The sequence below is a fragment of the Lonchura striata genome, chromosome 6 (genome assembly GCF_050655825.1).
Source record: "Lonchura striata isolate lonStrDom1 chromosome 6, ASM5065582v1, whole genome shotgun sequence".
Taxonomy (NCBI): domain Eukaryota; kingdom Metazoa; phylum Chordata; class Aves; order Passeriformes; family Estrildidae; genus Lonchura; species Lonchura striata.
In genome coordinates, this window is record NC_140708.1 from 4,513,712 (window position 1) to 4,533,248 (window position 19,537).

The 19,537-nt window shown below is 43.3% G+C and overlaps 1 protein-coding gene across 13 annotated transcripts in view; it reads right to left on the reverse strand.

Moving 5' to 3' along the window:
- MICU1 (mitochondrial calcium uptake 1) overlaps positions 1-19,537 on the reverse strand; it is an 88,621-nt gene that overhangs the window by 61,541 nt on the left and 7,543 nt on the right. For all 13 annotated transcript variants that reach the window (XM_077784795.2, XM_085583883.1, XM_077784797.2 and 10 more), the window contains 3 exons: positions 15,722-15,883; positions 7,326-7,494; positions 1,842-2,004 (listed from right to left, as the gene is read on the reverse strand). In XM_077784795.2, the coding sequence (XP_077640921.2) occupies positions 1,842-2,004; positions 7,326-7,494; positions 15,722-15,882 (493 nt within the window). In that variant the 5' untranslated portion in view covers position 15,883. The remainder of the gene's footprint in view (positions 1-1,841; positions 2,005-7,325; positions 7,495-15,721; positions 15,884-19,537) is intronic.

Below are 19,537 nucleotides of genomic sequence, written 5' to 3' on the forward strand. Positions count from 1 at the left end.
GTAACCTAAATTATCCTATGAGTCAAAAGCACCAGCAGGGAGTGAAGTACAGAACTCATCTGGCCAGCAGGTAGCACTCTTTGTTTTCAGTTTCTGGTGTGAAAACCAGACTTATCTTCCTTTTATTTTTTACTACTAGCTTTAAAAACATTTCAGAACAAGGTTATGGCTGGTTTGACTTTATTGCAGCAATAAGTGTTTTACTCTTCTACTGTTCATTATTTGTTAAAAAAACCCATTTACTGTGATTGTGATGATGTGCAGAGCTGGTAAGGAACAACCACCCTAGAGCAGTTCCATCTAGAAGCAAATCCACAAAATTTCCCTAAGCGTTCTGAAGACAGATTTTTCAACTCGGCAAAATCCAAGATGCCTAGCTTCCTGCTCTGCCTGCTGATGTGCAGCCCAAGCTCAGCTTCCATCCCATTCCACTTGCTAAAAGCACCCAAGACCACTTTGTTCCCTTACAAGCTGCTGTGTGTCACTGACTGGCAGTATTTGCAGGCACCATGGCTTCATGAGGCCATTTCAACAGCCAGGATAACAATGGAAATAATATGGGAAGTGAGTGGCCAAGGCTGATGAATTATTATTTCCCATTAGTCACCTCTGCTTGTCTCTGAGTAAGGTGTTTGCTCAGCATTCTTCCAGCTATTTGCTGTACACACCCTAAAATGCACCAAGCATGCGGAAGAAATAAAATAATCAGATGTGTTGAAATGAAACACAGGATGTTTTCAGTTTTTAAACTTCCAGACAGGTGCTACTTCTTTTCCAAGTACCAATTCAAGGAGTTTGAGACAGACAGGATGGTAATCTACAGCCATTTCCAAGGAAAATGGAAATTTAGGATGGAAATTTAAATATCAATTCATCTACATGCTTTAAACACTAATGCCAGGATTATTTTTTCTTCCCTCCTGCACACACTTCATATTGTTATTTTCTAAGCACAAGAGTACACAGTATTTATTTAGCAGCTGTCATGTAAGAGATCAAAACAGTTTGACAATTTGGACACAAACCCCACACTCAAATATTTAACATTTGGGGGCTGAAGTTCTTCTTTAATGTCTGCAGAGACAAGGGAAGTTTTAATTTGACAAAAGCCTGTTTCATTCTTTGAGATACAATGTGGGAGACCAAGAAACATGATCTCCCACATCTCATCCCAAATATTAATCTCTAAAAGGAAGACAAAACGAATCTCTAAATGGAAACCCCAAACATGAAATGGAGACAAAATCTCTAAAATGCAAATAAAAGCCTCCTGCTACCCCACCAACACCAAATATTCAGGACACAGCTTTCCAGACAAGAGAAGGTGTCTCTCTCCCCCTTTTTCATTGCCAAACACCTCCCCCTCCAAGTAGCACAAGTGATGTGTTTGTTTGCAACCCACAGGGAATTTGAAGATGGCAGAGATGAGCCCTACCCTGACCAGCAGCATCACATAGGGCTGCCTCAACTCCTTTGGAACCACTTGGGCTGGAAAAGATCCCTAAGATCATTGACTCCAACCTTTATTGCTGGTGCTTTCCTTGCCAAAGCAATCTCTTTTTGTAGGTTTAGGAAGTGTTTCAGTTAAAGGTAATATTTCCCTATTAAATACAGGAGAAAGGCATCCCATCTGCTCTTCAGGGTCTCACACCGGCCAGCTCTAGTACACTGCAACAGCATTTTGGGAAACATGAAAGGACTCAGGCTAATTTTGGCTTGGAGCAGAGGACCTTCAGGAGATGCTTCCTAGCTCTGGCAATCAGAGCTGGTAAGTTTACAGACCAGGTGAGCAGAGCCTGGGGAGTATCAGCTCTCCTGATCAGCACCCACACACCACTCACTCTCTGGCTGCTTCTCGTTGGGGGTGATGGATCTGACGAAATCCTGCGGGGTCATGAACACCTCGGACTCGCCGTGCTCGTTGATGACCTTCAGCGTGGCAAAGTATCTGAAGATTTTGTCTGGTGTGGAGTAGGCTCTGATCCTGTTCTCGTATTCCATCACCTGGAAATGAAATTCAGCCAGCATTAGATGTTCACTGTCCCTGCCCCTCGCTGACTCTCAATCCTCAGAGAGATTAGCCACAGGACAAGTTACATGTAGCAACACAACTCGGGACAATTTTGCATTATTCCTTTCAAAAGCCTTTTGAACACCCAGGAAAACTGGATATATCAGCTGCTGATGTCCCAGGATTAAGAACAAACACTAAAAATCTTCATTGTGAATAACTTTAGACTCTTCATGGTGGCAGAAGAAAAAGAAATCCACAAAATTCCTGAAGGTGCTTTAAAAACATGAGCATAAGAAAACACACTGGCATCACATTTGTAGATCTAAAGCAGCCCAACATTTTAACCACAGCGTTGAAGGGTTTGATTTGTGATTAATATATGAAGTAAAAGAAAAAAGTCTTGGAAGGTTGGGAGAAACCTTTACTTTCAGGCAGAGCCTTGGAAAAATCACTTGGAGCCGCAGCCGGTTGCTCAGTCACCCAAGCCCATTTTTTCCTCTTTTCTATCACATTGGCAGAATTCCCCAGAAACTCAGTCCTCTCCACCAATCTGCTTCTTCCTAACTCTGCCAGCAGTGATTTCTTTTTTGGTACCTAGAATCATTTTCCCCCCAAACAGCTGGAATTAATCAAAGACAACAGACAGCTTTTCTAAACAAAATCCCAACACAAGGCCACGAGGGTGGAAAAAGGCACAGACACCTACACTTCATCATGTATGAGCACAGAAAACTTTCCTCCTTACTTCAGCTTTTCATTCCTGCATTATATGCTGTGTTTAACAGTCCATAATGTACTTGAAACCTGCAGCTGGCCAAGAGCCACAGGAGAAAAATATCCCCACCAACAATGTGCTGCAAGAGAACAGGCAAGATCAAGGGTACTGCCAAGGCAGCTGTAGATCATTCCTGGCTTTGGTCCTGGTTCAGCCTTGTCCTTAAGTTCCTGAACAACTTCCTCAGCCTGATGTTTATCAGACAGAAAACACCCCCTCTAGTTTTTCTTACTTCTAGGATAAAAAAGAGCCAAATATTTCAAATCCCCCAAGCCAGGCCTTTGTAAAGTAAATCCTCTCTACTCTGTATTTGCCCCAGATGACACTACCTACAATGAAAATACCTAAAGCATTCTCCCCCCTCATTTCTGCATCACCACAGCCTTTCCAGAATTCACACGTCCTTGCATCAACCACTACAGGCAGTTCCCTCCCTCCTGCAGGACAAAGTTTTTTTCACTAGGCCCTTTGGACTTCCAATCAACAAACCTAATTCCACTTTTATTGCTTCAGTCCACAGGGTTCTCCACAGCTAAGGGCATTGGAATGAGGAAAATTGCTTTATTGCCAAGCTCCAAGTAAAGATGACACCGACTTTTCCACCTCTTTCTGGCTTTGTCTACTGCTCCCACCTGGCAGGAGGCAGCTCCTTATGCCAAACTGATCTTTTCACTTGTGGGTGAAGGCCATGTCTCACTCCTGCGTGACCTGATCTCATGAATAACACCCCACCCAGCTTAATCAGCCAGAAACAGCTCGGTATTTTTACCTTCAAGGAAGACAAACTCAAGGACAGTATGAAATCCCAGACTGAGGCCAAAAGCAGACACCACAAACCACAACCAGCTCCCTCCATCCATGGTAACCCTTCAACACAGCCTGCTTTCTAGCTAAAAAAACCTCATTAGCCAAATTTTCCAAGCCTGTGGAAAAGTTTCTTGCAAGGTGCTATCAAATGCTTTCCCTCAACCCAGCTGGGCACAACTCAACAACCCAACCCCACTGCTGCACCAGAGACAGGAATCCTGACATTTCTGGCAGTAAAACCATGTTTCATTTTACCCCACTTGACTTCATATCCACAACGGCTCTTCCCTCTGCATCTATTTTAAGCCCCTGCTAAGATGCTACAATCAGGCTTGTTACTTTCAGGTGCTTTTCTCCTCATGTTTAAATTATTTTGAGTATTACCTCCACAGCAACAACATCTTAATAACAACATAGGCTCAAAACCACGTCTCCTGTCTCATCTTACAGCACAAAAAATGCACAATCTAGACCAAAAGAGAAGAACCTAAACTGCTTTTTAGCATCTCACAGGTTGCTTTCATCACAACGGAAATCGCACCTCTTCTACAAGCTTCCCTACAAGAAGGGAACAAATGCAGCCACACCTCTTCCCCTTTGCCTGCAGCTGAAATCTCAATTACATCATTCTTGGTAAAAAGCTAATCAGCCGGCAAAAACTGACAAATGTTGCAGCCCATCCCTCTGACTGCAAGGCTGGGTGCAACACGAAGCTAGGTCAAGAAGGGAGCAGCCAAGGTGCTGCAAATGGGAAAACCTGTTATTTATGACTGGGTGCTGAACATCAAAGGGGTGATAACAAGAGTGGCCTGATCCCCCAGCACAAACGTGGAGCTAAGAGCCCATGTATTTGGGTGCAGACAACCATTTGTGAGGGATTTTTGCACTGCTTCAAAGTCACCTGGACTGAAAATCATGCCAGGCAAGGGTACCATCTCCTTTCCCTACTACAAACCAGTCCTTGATGCAAGGAAGACCAGTCAAAATTCTCATCCTGCTCCCAGAAATGCAGCCTTACATAATCAGGCACCTTCAGAAAGATTATATGACCCCAAGGGAAAAATCCCTTTTTTGGATTTATTAGTAGAGCATGTACTGGAGGAGAAAGACAAGTAAGTAATCCCTGCTGCTCTACAAGAATGAAGGTGCTGTTGAGACTGTCAATGTTTATGCTAAGCCTCAGGTTAAAAGAAAAAAAAAAAAAACAAAACCTAAATCCTATGCTGAAAATAAAGCTCTAAATTAGCATCTCAAGGCACAGAGCATCACCAGGGCCTCCCTGACTATGCAGCAGCACACATTTTTACAGGGTAAATTAATTAGGACTCATTTTCTTTGTGCTTCCTCCTGTGACACACACCCAAATGAAGGCTCAGCATGAGGAACATCCCAAGGCAATATACCTGCAGGACCCAAACACTGCCAGTATATCTTGATAAGTCAGCCCTACTACTGCATGCAAACACTTTTAGCAAGTTAATTAACACATCAGCCCGCCCCCATCCTGTATTACAGCTCATTAGCCTTCAAACTGTACTGAGGCACTCAAGTAATTTTTTTCCTTTTCTGCCCTACATATCGAGGACCTACACCTGCCTGGGAACTATCCACACACAATCCCAACACCTGAAAGTGCTTTATGTTTCACCTTCCCCCTCCCACTGGATCACTATCTAAAACAGCAATGTCAAACTTAATTTATTGTTTCACCACTAATTATCACCTTCATTAAAAGCAACATTAGGATAACAAACAAGTGTTAAGCACTTCCAATTAGGCTTAATTTTTTTGGAATGAAAACCCCATGCTATTTCAATTAATTATGGGAAGAGCTGGGAAGTTTTTACTGTGGCTGGTGGTTTGTTGGGGTTTACTTAAACACGTAGAAGAGTCAAGAATCACTGAGGTGCTACACAGTTAGGGGAGCAGCACATCCTGGGAGCGGGGGCACACCTTCCCCTGTCATTTGAGTTGGCCACATTCAAACAGCTCTCGGGGTGACTCACTGCAGCAACTGCTGACCGAACACTGAGCCAGCACCTGAGACAATACCTGGCACATGCTGCGTTTAAAGGAGCTTTTGCAACATTGGCATTCAGGCCACACAAGGTACATTCTGTCTGGAGGCTGCAGAGAAAAGGCTTGTGTTGGCACAAAGACAATGAGGGCTGTCCCCAGGGAAATCACTGTTCCTGAGTTCCTGCTGTTGGAGAAGGCAGTCTGGGATGAGAAGGGATCCAGGCCACACTATTTCCATCTTTTAGGCATACCTGGCTTGTGTCTTATTTGGAAATCATGGCCATATTCCTCCCTACCTAGTTTGGAAAGGAAAGAGCTGGTCAACACAGGCACATCTCAAACAACTGGAACAATAGTCCTTGCCTGTAAAAAAACTTCCTCTGGCTTCCCCAGCCAGCAGCCATGTCAGACTAAAATCAACCTTTACACTCACTGTATTCAAAAGTAAGAGTGTGTGTGGAGGTGGAGTATGGTTTGCTCTCTGCAAACTGCCTCTGCTAACACTGGAAAAAGCCAATAACCTGCTTTTCTTGAGTAGTACTGGCAAGAGCACTGTCAGAGCACCTGACACCCAGCTGCCATGAAAATTAGCAGCTTCCAAGAACCCACATTCCTGGACAATTCTGAATATCTCAGCACAGTATCTTACTACGTAACTTCACTGAGCTGCCACCAACATGTCACAACAGGAGAAAGTCTGGAGCCCCAAATACCACGAGGCACTTGAAATCACAAGTTGTGTAATCTTTTCTGACCAGGAACCAAAATGATTCAGCAGCTCTAAAGGAAACAACTCTTAATTTTTCATGAGAGGCTGTTAAGCCACTATATATGACTATCCACAATTTAACAGCTAATGAGATGCAACTTCTAGAATACAGGCTTAAAAATAAATATCAGAAGCAAATCATAACAAAATGGGACTAGATTCTCTTCACAATTCCTTTCTCCTCTTTGGTGCTGCAAAGATATTACATCATCCAACGCAGCCCTATAAAACTGACATCCAGATGGGCTTAAAAAAATAAAATACTGCTATCTGCCAGCTCCCAGTTACAGGATTCTGTCAGATCCAGTTACACATCCTTTAATAACAATGGTTTCAGATAGTGCTAAACCAGTTGTCAGTTCTGAGGTGACCAAAGCTCCTGGAACTGCCCAAGAGTGAAGGGAGGTCACAAGCCAACAATAGAGCTTATTACTCAAGTTTTCCTCCTCTTGAAAATGTGTCTGATCTGAAAATGAAATAGCTAGAAGCATTGAGAGAGCCAGAACTAACCAAGAAGGGGGACCAAAGCTGTATTTCAACAAGTACATTTGCACAGAATAATTAAATGAAGAATTAAAGTACACCTTTTCCTATAACCCTCCCCTCCACATTCACCCTCTACTTTTTCCTGCATGCACTGTGTATATCCTCAGGCAAAAGGATGGACTCAGAGACACACATGCTGAATATCCCAAGTGGTTTAAAAGCTTTGGCACCAATTCCCTACTTTGTATGCACCATCTTAACAGCTATCAGTGCAGGAGCCTTGATTATTTTGGACATATAAGTAGAGGTGGGAGAAGAGGTCTCCATTTCAGAGGATCACAAATACACAAGTTTCGACCTGCAGAAACTCATGGCAATATGCTGAGAAAGGCTCCCAAAGAGTGAGGTTCCTCAGAAAATAAAAGACAGGTGCAGAGCAAGTTTTCCCTCGGTACCTTGCGGTCCCTGAACCCAGAGCGCTTCTTCTTCTTCCCTTCCGGTGGCGCCTCCTCATCACCCGAGGCCACTGCCCTCCTGTCCTCGCTGCTGCTGCTCTCCTCCTCCTCGTGCTTCTCCCCCGGCTCTGCCCTCGGGCCATGTCTGACAGAGTCTTCTGCATAGGCCCTGTACCAGGGAAAAGAAAACACTCATTTAGGGAGTGACTGAGGGGTGCCACTAAATGGTCCTGCCAGGCTCCACCTGAGTGCAACACTGGTTACAGTTCAGCGGGGAGAGCTGCAAAGCAAAAGCAAAAAAGTGACCAGTCCCCTTGGAATTCAGTGTACTTTTCCCTGTTGTAATCAAATTTCCACCCTACATCAAACCCCAGACTAATGGCCACAGTAAGTTTTCCCAGTCCAAATCACTCCGTGAATTATAACACCCTCTCCCAAAAACTAGACACGCAAGAAACACTAGGAGAAAGGCATATCATACCTCCTCTAGCACTAATTTCCATCTCTGCTTCCCCAAAAAGATGTATTAAGTGACAGAAATGTGTTTTACCCGCAGCACTGCAGGATTCAGGATGAACAACCTTTTTGTTTCAGCTCAGCTGATTTATTTTCTATCTCCAGCAGCTGACAAGCTGTTTTATCCCCTTCTTCCACCAATGACACTTCTAAACACCAGTGCTGCAGGATTTATGACAATAAAACTGGAGTTGTTTGTCCTCAAGGTGCAAATAAAACTCTGGAAGAGCCCAGGACCCCTTTTCCCTTGCTGTTCAAATACAAAGATCTTCAGTCAACTCTATTCATAGACCAAGACTCAACACTTCAAATCACTCAGAATCAGGAGCAACTCACAGAACTGCAACTAGCAATGGGATGATTAAATAAAAAGCAGGATAAATCCCTAAGCCAAACAATGCTCTGGCTTTCCCATGCTTTACTTGTAAAGCAGTTTAGAATCAGACAGAATTCAGACCACATTAACATCAGAGAGATGATAATCTCTGAGGATCCCTTAACATGTCACAAGCAACAAAGCCAATGGTTTGACAAAATTATTTCACTTTCTAAAGGACTCAAACAGCTCAGGGAAACATCCCATAATTTAAGTAAAATTGCCTTTACTTTGCATTCCTGGTGATTTATTTTGGACTAGTCACAGAGTATGAGCTCACACACAGGTGCTGCTCCTTGACCACTTTGGTACTGCCTAGAACTATGAATGTGGTCATTTACAGCTGTGTGAGTTTGTTTTAAAAGGGCTGCCTAGGGAGAAAAACAAAAACAAACCAAGATTTTTGAAGTTTCCCAAGCTCTAAACAAAAGGCTACACATACTTCATCCTACCAGTTTCCTGGAAAACACAGATATGCTATGTAATACTAACAGAAGAGAGTCTGTGTCTGTCTCCCCAGGATTCACAGAATCAAGGAATAGTTTGGGTTGGAAGGGGCCTTAAAAATCCTCTCATTCCAACCCCCTGCCATGGGCAGGGGCACCTTCCACAGCTTGCAGCAATCTCAGAACATCAGCTTCCAAGAAGGAGAAATGAGGATAAGTGCTCCATCAATTAATTTAAATGCGAGCAAAATAAAAGACAACTCTCTCCTTATCAGCATCCAATAATTCACTGACAGCACAGTACAAGACAGATGGGAACAGGCTAAAGAACTGCAAACGTCCACAGTACTGGTGGGAAGAAGACACTATAATTTATGGAATGGTTTGGGTTGGAAGGGATCAGCTTAGATAGGGATTCAGAGGTTTCTATCCACAGTGGGACAGAACACAGCTCCATTAAAGGGGTCTGATGTAATAAAATACACAAGTGTTCAGCAAAGAGCAGCATTAATCCTGCCTTTTCACATAGATATGGATTTTACACACTTTCTACTCTGAAAAGGCCCTGAGTCTCAACTTGCCAATATGTATTTGTGATCTTACAGCAAAGCACCATCTTTATGGCCTCCACTGAACCAAACTTTCAGAGACACGATACAAACCTGGTTCCTCCACAAGTACTTAAAGGTAGGGGAACTCTTTCCCCAGAACAGTCCAGCAGCTGATCTCTCTTGGAGAGCATGAAGTTCATGCTGGCACCTGTCCTGAAGCCTTTCCTGAAAGTTTAATCTGCACTGGCACACCCTTGAGGAGCTGTGGGTTTGGCTGAAAATGCAGCTGCCAGCTGAGGCTACACCAGCAGCACTTGGAAAGCCCTTGTGCAGGCATGACACCCATCTTAAGTAGCTCTGAGGGAACCTCTTGGGAAAAGGGACAGAAAAGCAGCAGGAAATCAACTGCCACAACTAAGCTATTCCATAGGAAACGTGCAGCAGAATAGCTGTATCAGGAAAGATTTGCTCCTGTAACATGTGATTGACAGCTAGCAGACCAGGGAAGAGATAGATGAAATTGAAAAATCAAACTTTTCTAGCACATCCCACGCATTCCTTCAAGTCAGTTGCTCCAGCAGTACAGATGGAGGCTGTTTGAATACAGTCAGCTTTTTCCTCCCTCTGCTTTATCCAGGTAATTAACTCTGCTCCACAACCAGACCACCACCCCAGCATCCAGGAAAATGAGCTGAGGAGTAAGGCAGAATCTGTAGGCTACTTCTCAAGCAAGGTTTTAACAGCTATTCCTCACCTCCAAGCCACTGGCCAAACTACTACTGAATTAACCACTGAAGGAGAAGCTCGCTACATGCACCTTCTCTGTGTATTTTACCACCCTCTGCTGAAATCCTTGGCTTCCAACAACTGCAACTTCCATACTCAACCCACATAAAAAAAGCCTTTCAGTGTAGATGTCAGAGTATAGCTGGAGGGAAAAAAACCCCAGAACTCCAGAAATATCCACCTTGCTGGCCTTCCCTCAGCAAGTGAGGACTCTCTCTCCCCTGTTTGATGAGGCTGACTTTGCAATTAAATTCCTAGTGCTGCAGCTTCTGCACAAAAGGCAAATTAAAATACAAAGCCTTCCTTCACTCTGTGCCAAGACCAGCCACCAGCCTTTCCCCATAGAGTGGGCCTGCCCTGGATCCTGAACCCTACTGCCATGCTTCAACCATTCTGATCTCTTCAGTTTTTTCCCCTCCAGTGAACTGAATCTGAAACAAAGTCTACTTCCCACCCACTTAGCAATATCTTCTTTGAATGCTTAGAGAAGGCCAATAATGAAATAAGATTAGATTCCTCATCCTCCCCAAAAACACTGAGCTACCAGAGGTCTGCAATGATAAATTCTCTCCTGGGGAACCATTCTTGAAGAGAGCCAAACACATGCAACCATAGGATACACATGCAGGAAGGATGCTGGGACTCACACTAAGCATTGGCACAACACCTCAAGTTGCAAGTCTTCCAATGAATCACTACCCCTCACTTGAAAGTATTTTTCTTCTTTGAATGACAGAAGCAGAACAGCATGAAAAAAAAAATCACAAAACTTTGTGCCAGAGATAACAGTGATCAGTTATTCTAACCCTGAAGGCAGTAGCAAAGTGCTCAGCTATCAGTTGCTGCTCAGCCTCAGAAGAAAATACAAGAGATGGGCCCTCAGGAGTCAGCAAACCAGAGGCAGGAGGGAGGAATCCTGCCTGACACACATATTCCTCAGCTGACTAAGAGTTGCCATTCTCCCTGTATGTAAACATCTGGGAACATCCCAGTGAGGTTTAAAAGCCACTTAAGACTTCAGGGCTTTCATGCTGTAATGAAAAAGCAAGCTAGGACATGGCATTCATAAAAACAGGCAACCTCCAGGGATCAGGAGAACTTTCAGCAAGGAACTCTGGCTCATCCTCAGCTCAACCATATTCAGCACCTCAATTAGTTACCTGAAACTTTAATAAGGAATTCACCAGAGAGGATGAAGAGCCACAACCCAATTTTTCAGTGTTGTCACACTCACAGGGCTCTTTACTACTTTGCTTCCCTCCTCATTTCTCACATACTCAACACCAATATAAATTGGCACAATGAATTTGTGGCAAGAACTCCACAAAGGCAGGTACCCTAATGACACCCTAATGCTGTGGTGTTCCTGACATTACCCCAATATCCTTGTGAGCATAAATCTGGTATTTCTTAATCCAGGAGAGGCTGCTTTCATTTCCAAACAGAGCTGACCACAGTGGGGTATAAGGCTGTACCCCCAGGATCTGATCCTTTCCTTCCCCAGTGTCCATGGAAAAAAAAACCCAGTAATTCAGCCAAAAGCCACTGGAGAAAACACAGCGTTCTTTCAAGACACCACTCCCAGACCAATGTGTCTTGAAGTCTTAGGAAAAAACCCTCAGCACAGCAATCCCAAAGAGAGTCTCTTGAGTGTGCCATCTCTCACAAAGAATTAAAAAAGAAGCATAAAATCACAAAATGCTTTGGATTGGAAGAGACCTGAAAAGATCAGCTCATTCCATCCCCCCAACACGTAAACACATGAGAACTCTAAAAATAAACTCACATGAATAATACCTATAATTTTTCATCTTTTCTCCATACATTAGGTTAAGTTGTACCTGACAGATCTGTAGCTATAAAATGGGTTTCTCTCCTCTTGACTATGATTTATGTGGTTTCCTTTGTTTTACTATAAGAGAGATTTTTGAAGTCTCTGTTTCAGCTAGCATATTTCCAGCAATTCTCCCATTAAAAATGTATTTTAAGCAAATTACTCTAAAGTCCCTGGGACCTGTGCAAAAAAAAAACCAGTGCACTCTTAAATAGAGTTATAGAATCCCAAACCAGTTTGATTTGGAAGGAAACTTAAAGCTCCTCCAGTGCCACATCCTGCCATGGGCAGGGACACCTCCCACTATCCCAGATTGCTCCAAGCCCCATCCAACCTGGCCTTGGACACCTCCAGTCAGCCACAGTTTCTCTGGGCACCCTGTGCCAGGGCCTCCCTACCCTCCCAGGGAACAATTCTTTCCCAATATCTAAACTAAGCTGGCCCTCTGGCAGTGGAAAGCCATTCCCCCTTGTCCTGTCACTCCAGACCCTTGTCCCCAGTCCCTTCCCAGCTCTTCTAGAGCACTGTTAGGCACTGGAAAGAGCTCCAAGTTCCCAATCCCAATCCTTCTTCTCTCCAGGTGAACACCCCCAGCTCTCCCAGCCTGGCTCCAGAGCTGAGGGGCTCCAGCCCTGGGAGCAGCTCCATGGCCTCCTCTGGAGTGGCTCCAACAAGGTCCAGGTCTGAGGCAGCAATTTCCAGAGCAACACAGGTGTCTTACCCTTATTCTTACCACTAATTTATTCACAGAAGGATAAGAAATGGATCATTTACTAAGTATTTTCAGTCTGTCAGGAAGAGCACTGGTATGACTCTGCTTACAGAGGTCACTCTGTGCCCCCAAAGGTACCTTTGCTCCCTTACTTCATTCAACGTTAGACTGATTAACAAGCTTCAGCACCAAAATGCAATGTAAGTGCTTTCAGACGCCCACAGATTCAGCCAAGAAAGGTTGTGACATGAAGAACAGATCTGCAGCCATTTACTAATACATTCCAAATGGGTATCAGAAACTAGAAAGTACAAGTTTTACACCAGGATCAGCAATAGAATATTTTTTACAAACATTAAGCTTGCCACAAACTTCTCATATATTGGTGCCTCATTTAGAGTAGCCAATGACTGCACCAAGATTAATTTCAATTAATTCAGTTCATTATGCCAGTGCCCAGGTACTTAATTGCTTCTCTTGCCAGCTGGAAATCCTGAGAGTTTAAGTTATTGCTGAGAAAGTGTAAACTTCATTAGTCTTCTAAGCTCAGCTATTTGCACTGCTCAAATATTCCTTGCCACAGGAAAACTGATCAGCATGAGCTACTCCTGTTGTATAATAATTTAGATGAGATACATTCCCCAAAAGCAGGCAGCAGGACTTCCAGAGAGCAGGGAAGGCAACAAGAGCAACACTTACCTACAATGGACCAAAGATCCCACCAACCCACCTCCCATCTTGGGAAGACACACCATTAAGTCTATCTTGCATCATACAACTACAGGACTTTTCCATATGTATCTTTTTACTCCTCGATTTCTTCTCTACCTTTGTGTGAGCTTACTTACCCCAGCACTGGCTTCTGCTGCTGCTCAGAGCACATCCTACAGAATCCACCTGAAATACACTGGTTTCAGACTATATCTGATAATTCCTGTCTTTCTTCACACCACCACCATCTTCTACTTATCTAGCCCAATAAACTTAAAATTTCCAACTGCTTCTTGATCTGGCCTGGTACATCTTTAATGCCTTAACTGTAAAGAAATATTCACATATTTATCTCTTAGAACAAATTAATTATACTTATTGCTACTTCCTGTACTAACTCAGGACACACCTACCTGAGGATATTATTACAAACATTCTGTATTCACCTACTCTCCAACTCTACTGATCACCTAATAGGCATTTTCAAAAAGACAAAAGAAATTTACACTTCATCCCTTATTTCTTTAAACAAGGCTAAAATGCCCACTTGAAAGTCCATTTAAAACTTCCACAGATGTCAGTATGAAGAATTTTCTACATCAAACATATCAGTTTTGTTCCTTGTTTTATTCAGCAGCTTTAAGCCAAGTAATTAAATTAACATCGTAAGCTTAGGTGCACTTTTATTTTACAGTTGCTGACATTGAGGATTTATTTTATGGCTCAGGAAAAGAATACTTGAAAGTCTGTACAATTCTATTTAGTGCTTTTTAAATTTATAAAAGATGAAGAAGACAGAGCAAGGAAAGGCAAAACAAGTAATAACAGCAAGTAGTCAGTCTCTCCAGATTGTTGAGAGCTGTGTCTCACTGATTTCTATCAATGCTTTCAGCTGAGGAAGGTGCCCAAGGACCTCCAAGGAACAGCAAAGTACTCCAGGAGCCAAAAATCCCTCTCTGGCCCAGCATTCCACATAGCACAAGTACAATCCTCCTGATAAAAACAACATCAGCACCTGAAAACGTAGCTGGTTTTAAAAGCAGAGGAACCTGCTACAGAAGGGAGATATTAACTCTGCGTCTCTGGGACAACTCTATATAGAACATGATGTCCTACTGACTTTCTGATTATGTCGAGGGAAAGGTTTGCAGTGGAAAAACCCCACACTCTTCCCTGCTGGAAAAGGGGAGTTATCCTGACCATTCTTTCAGAGGCACTGACTGCATCAGTGCAGATCATTAGCAAAATGCAGCACAAAATGACACTGTGCTGGATCACACTGTTCTTCCTCCACAAAGCAACTCCTTTTAGCAGAGAGCCAGCTTTGACAGCTCTAAGAAACAGCCAGAACAATTCCCATCACCTTTCTTCCACTGCATTAAAACTTCAGCCTTCTAGCCACAGGTGAGCAGGAAGCCAGCAACAAATCCCCTGAGTATTGGAATGAAAAAAACACAAGCTTTCAGCAATAGTTTATTTTTAGAGTCCAATTGCAGTCATGTGCTTGAGCGACACTGCCGGTGCCATGCTGTTCCCAAGTAATGGAAGAGAAGGGAGTCCCTGTTTTACTTCAGGCATGGCACAGCCCCAGGGTTCAGTGAGCATCACCTCAGGAAGGCCCAAACATCCCCTTTTGCCTCAGTTACAGGAAAGAGCTGTGAGCCTCAGAACCCATGAGGTGTCCTAAAATCCACATCAACCCTGTGTGCTGCTACCTTCCCACTCAAAGACAGACTATTCCCTTCTGCTCCTATGCTGCAAGCATATTTATATATTAAGCAGCCAGCAGATCACACAAAAAAAGAGAGGAGCAAACCCTGCCCAGATGTGCTGTTTCAATTAAAAGTTGTGAAAGTGAAGGTTTCTCTCTTCACACCACCACAAACCACCAGACAGGGAGGAAATGAGGCAGAAAAACACATCAAAGAGCCCGTGTGAGACAACGCCTCACTTGAGCTCTGTCCTGAGCACTGCCAGCAGCAAAGCAGCTCCTCAGGGAATCACCCACAGCCATTCACAGAATTCACAGAATGACCAGGTTGCAAGAGACCTCCAAGATCATCAAATCCAGCCTCAACTAAACCCTGGTGACTCCACCACCTCCTTGGGCAGGCAATTCCAGTACTTCATCACCCTTTCTGTGAAAAATCGTTTCCTAATATCCAACCTATATTCCCTTGGTATAGCTTAAGGCTGTGTCCTCTGGTTTGTCAGTTGGTGCCTGGACAAAGAGACCAAGCCCAGCTGAGCACAGCCTCCTTTCAGGAGTTGTAGAGAGTGACAAGGTAACCTCTGAGCCTCCTTTTCTCCAGGCTGAGCACCCCCAGCTCCCTCAGTCATTCTTCACAGGGCTTGTGTTCCAAGCCCTTCACCAACCTTCCTTCCATGCAGCAGCAGCAGGACAAGCAGAAGCACCACAGGTACTTACCAGGGGCAGGAAAGAAATGAGAAATCCATCTATTACCTCTGCCAAAGGAATCTGGCACTCGCTGTGGCTGCAGTGGTCCCCATGAAAGCCGCCACCACGAGCCTACGCCGGATGCCAGGGTGCTGGGCTGTCCCATGGTAATGCCGGGACATCGCCGCCAGCCCCGCGGCCACGGGCAGGAAGCGCAGCCGGAACATCCTGCGGAATGAGAGCTGCTTCAGGACAACAAAGTTTCCAAGGGTTGCCGGTCCTAAACTAGGAAAAGTTTCACAGAGTAACTCCCGGGTGTTTAGTACCTGTTCTGAAAGAGGCACATAATCTGGCTAATAAACAGATTAAAAATGCTTGTGAGTGTCAGGTATTGGCACACACCTATAGTAAAAAAGACAACCTTAACAGGGAAGAAATTATGATGTCTGGCTCCAGATCAGAAGGCTGAAGGATAGCTTTATTAAAACTGTACTATATGATATTAATATACTATTTAAAGAGAAACTATCCTATTCTACATACATACTTCTTACTTACCTATCAACTAACTAACAACTCGTGACTTCTCTGCTGAGAGCCCGAGCCACAAGTGGATCCGACTGGTCACTGAACCCAAACAGTTTTCAACAGAATCCAATCCAGCAACCACTTCAGGTAAACAATCTCCATATGGGGAAAACAAAGGAGCAAAGATAAAGATTGTTTTCTCTTCTTCTCTCTGTGCTTTTCCTGAGAGAATTATGTCTCTGTCCAGAGAATGTGAATGCCACACACACCTGGCTGTCACATCCAGCTGTTAATCAGTGTTATTCCAATTCCTCAGCCTTTCCGCAAAACCCTCATCAAGAGGGAATCTCACCTTCCCACGGAGGCTGTGGACTCCACATCCCTGCAAATGTTCAAGGCCATGCTGGATGAGTCTTGGAGCAACCTGATTTAGGGAAGGTGTCCCTGTCCTGCAAGGGGTTGGAACTGGATGATCTTAAAAGTCCGTACCAACCCGTATCATTCCATGATTCTATGAAATATCTGCAGCCCATCTCTCAATTTCCAAGGCATGGAAGATGGCAGGTAGACCTGATAAACAACTACAGCGGGTAAGAGGCATTTAGCCAAAAGCAAAGTCATAGCTGGATTTTTAAAAGGCAAATTTAGCCAAATAACAAGCAAACCTATCAAACAAAACCCAACCCAGGCATTTAAATTTTCCTCAGAAACCCCTACTGTTCTTAAATGCCTTTTTTTATCTAGCCTGAAGCAAAGCATTTATATGCAACTGTAAGTACAGGACAAGTTTCAAAGTGTCAAAGCTTACAAAATACAATCCATACACCATTATATGCCCAACAGAACAGAGACAAATGGGAAAGCAGAGCTACAAATCCAAACATAATTACAACAGAGAAAAAGGAACCACAGAAACAGCACCTCATCACACACCAGCTGCAGGAGGCAAAGCAATTTTGGTAGCTCACAGGATTGAAGGCGAAGGGTAAATGCTGCCTTTGAAAAGAAAATTTGCTGCGTGTTCTTATGAAATAAAGGTTTTATTTCTCAGGCAAATGCAATATTTTCATTCACAAGGTCAGCAATAAAATTGGGAACAGAATGGTAAAGGAATTCCCAAAAAAAACCGCAGAGGAGCAGCAGCCTAATTTTTCCTTTTATTCCCCATTCTTGCCATTCTACTCACATATCCCCAGGCAGTGAATAATTACAGAATACAAAAAATAAAGCCATAACTATTGTTTTCTATTTGCTTCTGCAACACAGGATGCCACCACACTATTCTGCTGAACCAAAACTGAGGATCCTGGGACCTGTCTGTGCAAACACCTCTCATGTGTGTGGTGTGTTAGGCCATTCCCACCGCAGAGAGCTGGATGTATCAGTGCCACTTGCTGCAGGTCAGGATTCCACAGTGGAGGGATGCACAATTTGGGATGGGAACAGAGGAAGAGGGAGGGAAGACACTCAAATATTTAGCAGGTAATTGTGAGGGCTGAAGCTCAGTATCTTTAAAGGCAAGAGGTGGTAGAGGAGGCCCTGAAGACTTCACAGCACAATCAAGTAATGAAAAATTGTTAACAAATCCCTGCTCAGTGGGTTTTTTCAGATTAAGTTCAGACTAAGACTTTTGCCCAGTCCTGGGACAAGGGAGGTGGGAGCACAAGAAATGGTGGAGGTGGCAAAGCCACAGGCTGTGCATCCATCCCCACCCTGGTTTATGGGCAAACACAGCAAATTTCAGTGCTCACAGTGAATCCATCCAAACAGCATCCATTTGATATTCATCTGTGCTCCTATTAAAATTGGAATTATGGTTTTGTTTATTCTTTTTCAAATAAACAGGTTTAAAATTCAAATGTTAACAGAATGCAGGCAGCTAACAGCACTGATCCAATCCTCTCCAGCTCTGAACGAGATGGTTATGAAAAACAACTCTGATTTCAAATTTAAAATTATTTCCACTCTACACAAACCTGATGTTCCCATTTTGTCTCCAGGGATGAATTTCTGTTCCATATGCAGAGGAAAATCTGCATGTGTTCCTTTCCCCAAGAAGCTATCCTTGCCCTTTCTAGGGCTCCTCATCCTAATTACACTTTATATTCCTAACATGTATTGGATAAGAGAAGTATTGCCAGCATCATTTAATCAACCAAAATGGAAATTAAGCCCCACAGCGTTTCCTTGGGAGTTTGAAGAGATTTTTTACAACATTTCTGATCACTGACTTTAGTACTGCATAAATGTTTACTCTGCCTGAGCCTTAAGAAACACTAAATTATCTGCTTTGTCCAAGCAATCTCCATCCTTGATTTTGCTGGGATGTTTGCCCAGTGTTCACTTGGTGGCAACTGCCTGAGAGAGCTGAAAGCAGTTCACACAATTGCCCCAAAATAAAGAGCATCTTTATCTCAGAGCAATTTAAAAAATCCCTATGGAAGCTGAATTTGTCATCTGCAATTTCTACACTCTCTCACAATTTCCTTTCTTTAAATCAAAAGTGCCCTGATATTTGGTATATTTGGCTAAAAACTCCAGGCACTGAAGTCAAGATCACTTGAGAAAGATGATGCTCACTTTTAGAAAGATTAAAAATAAGCATCTTGTCCTGTGCAGCAACAAAAAGCTCAACACCAGTTTGCAGTAGGACTAGGAACAAAACTGAGATCAAGTATGAAACTCCCATCAACTGATATGATTACAGCTTACAATCCCTATTCCTGAATGATTTACTATAATAAAAGATTTTTTACAGGATACAACAAAGCAGCCTAGAGGAAAAAAAACCCCAACAAACACTTAAATTTTATGTTTGCTTATTTTTATTATTTTGGAGTTATCATGATGTTCTAGAACTACAGCTACAAGGAAATATGTAGACTGTATTTATGTTTCCAAGAGATAAGCCAACCTTACCTTAAATTCTTGCTCAGAACAACTCTGTAGTTACTTTCAGAGGTTGAATCAATATCCTTGGACAAATGAAATAGTTGGGGCTTTTTTCCAGAACAGAATGACCCATCTACGTTTATTTATGCCACAATTCATAGGTGTTTTTTTTAAAGCAGAAGAGTCAACAGAGAGACTCAAACCCACTAGGAAAACACCACTTCCAACCCAGGACAAAAGATGCTCCACTCTGACTGAGACCATCAGGTCAGGTGAAAAGAAGCAATGCAACATTATTTCAACAGTTACATCACTTCTGGCTTGATGTGGGTATTTGATTTCCCCAAACAATGACCCTCTGTCTGCTAATCTGGTCTCCAAGGAAAATGAGACAAGCTGTCCACCTCTGGCCTTTCCAAAGCTCTAGATATTTTTAGTGCAGAAAAGAATTAGAAGATCCCA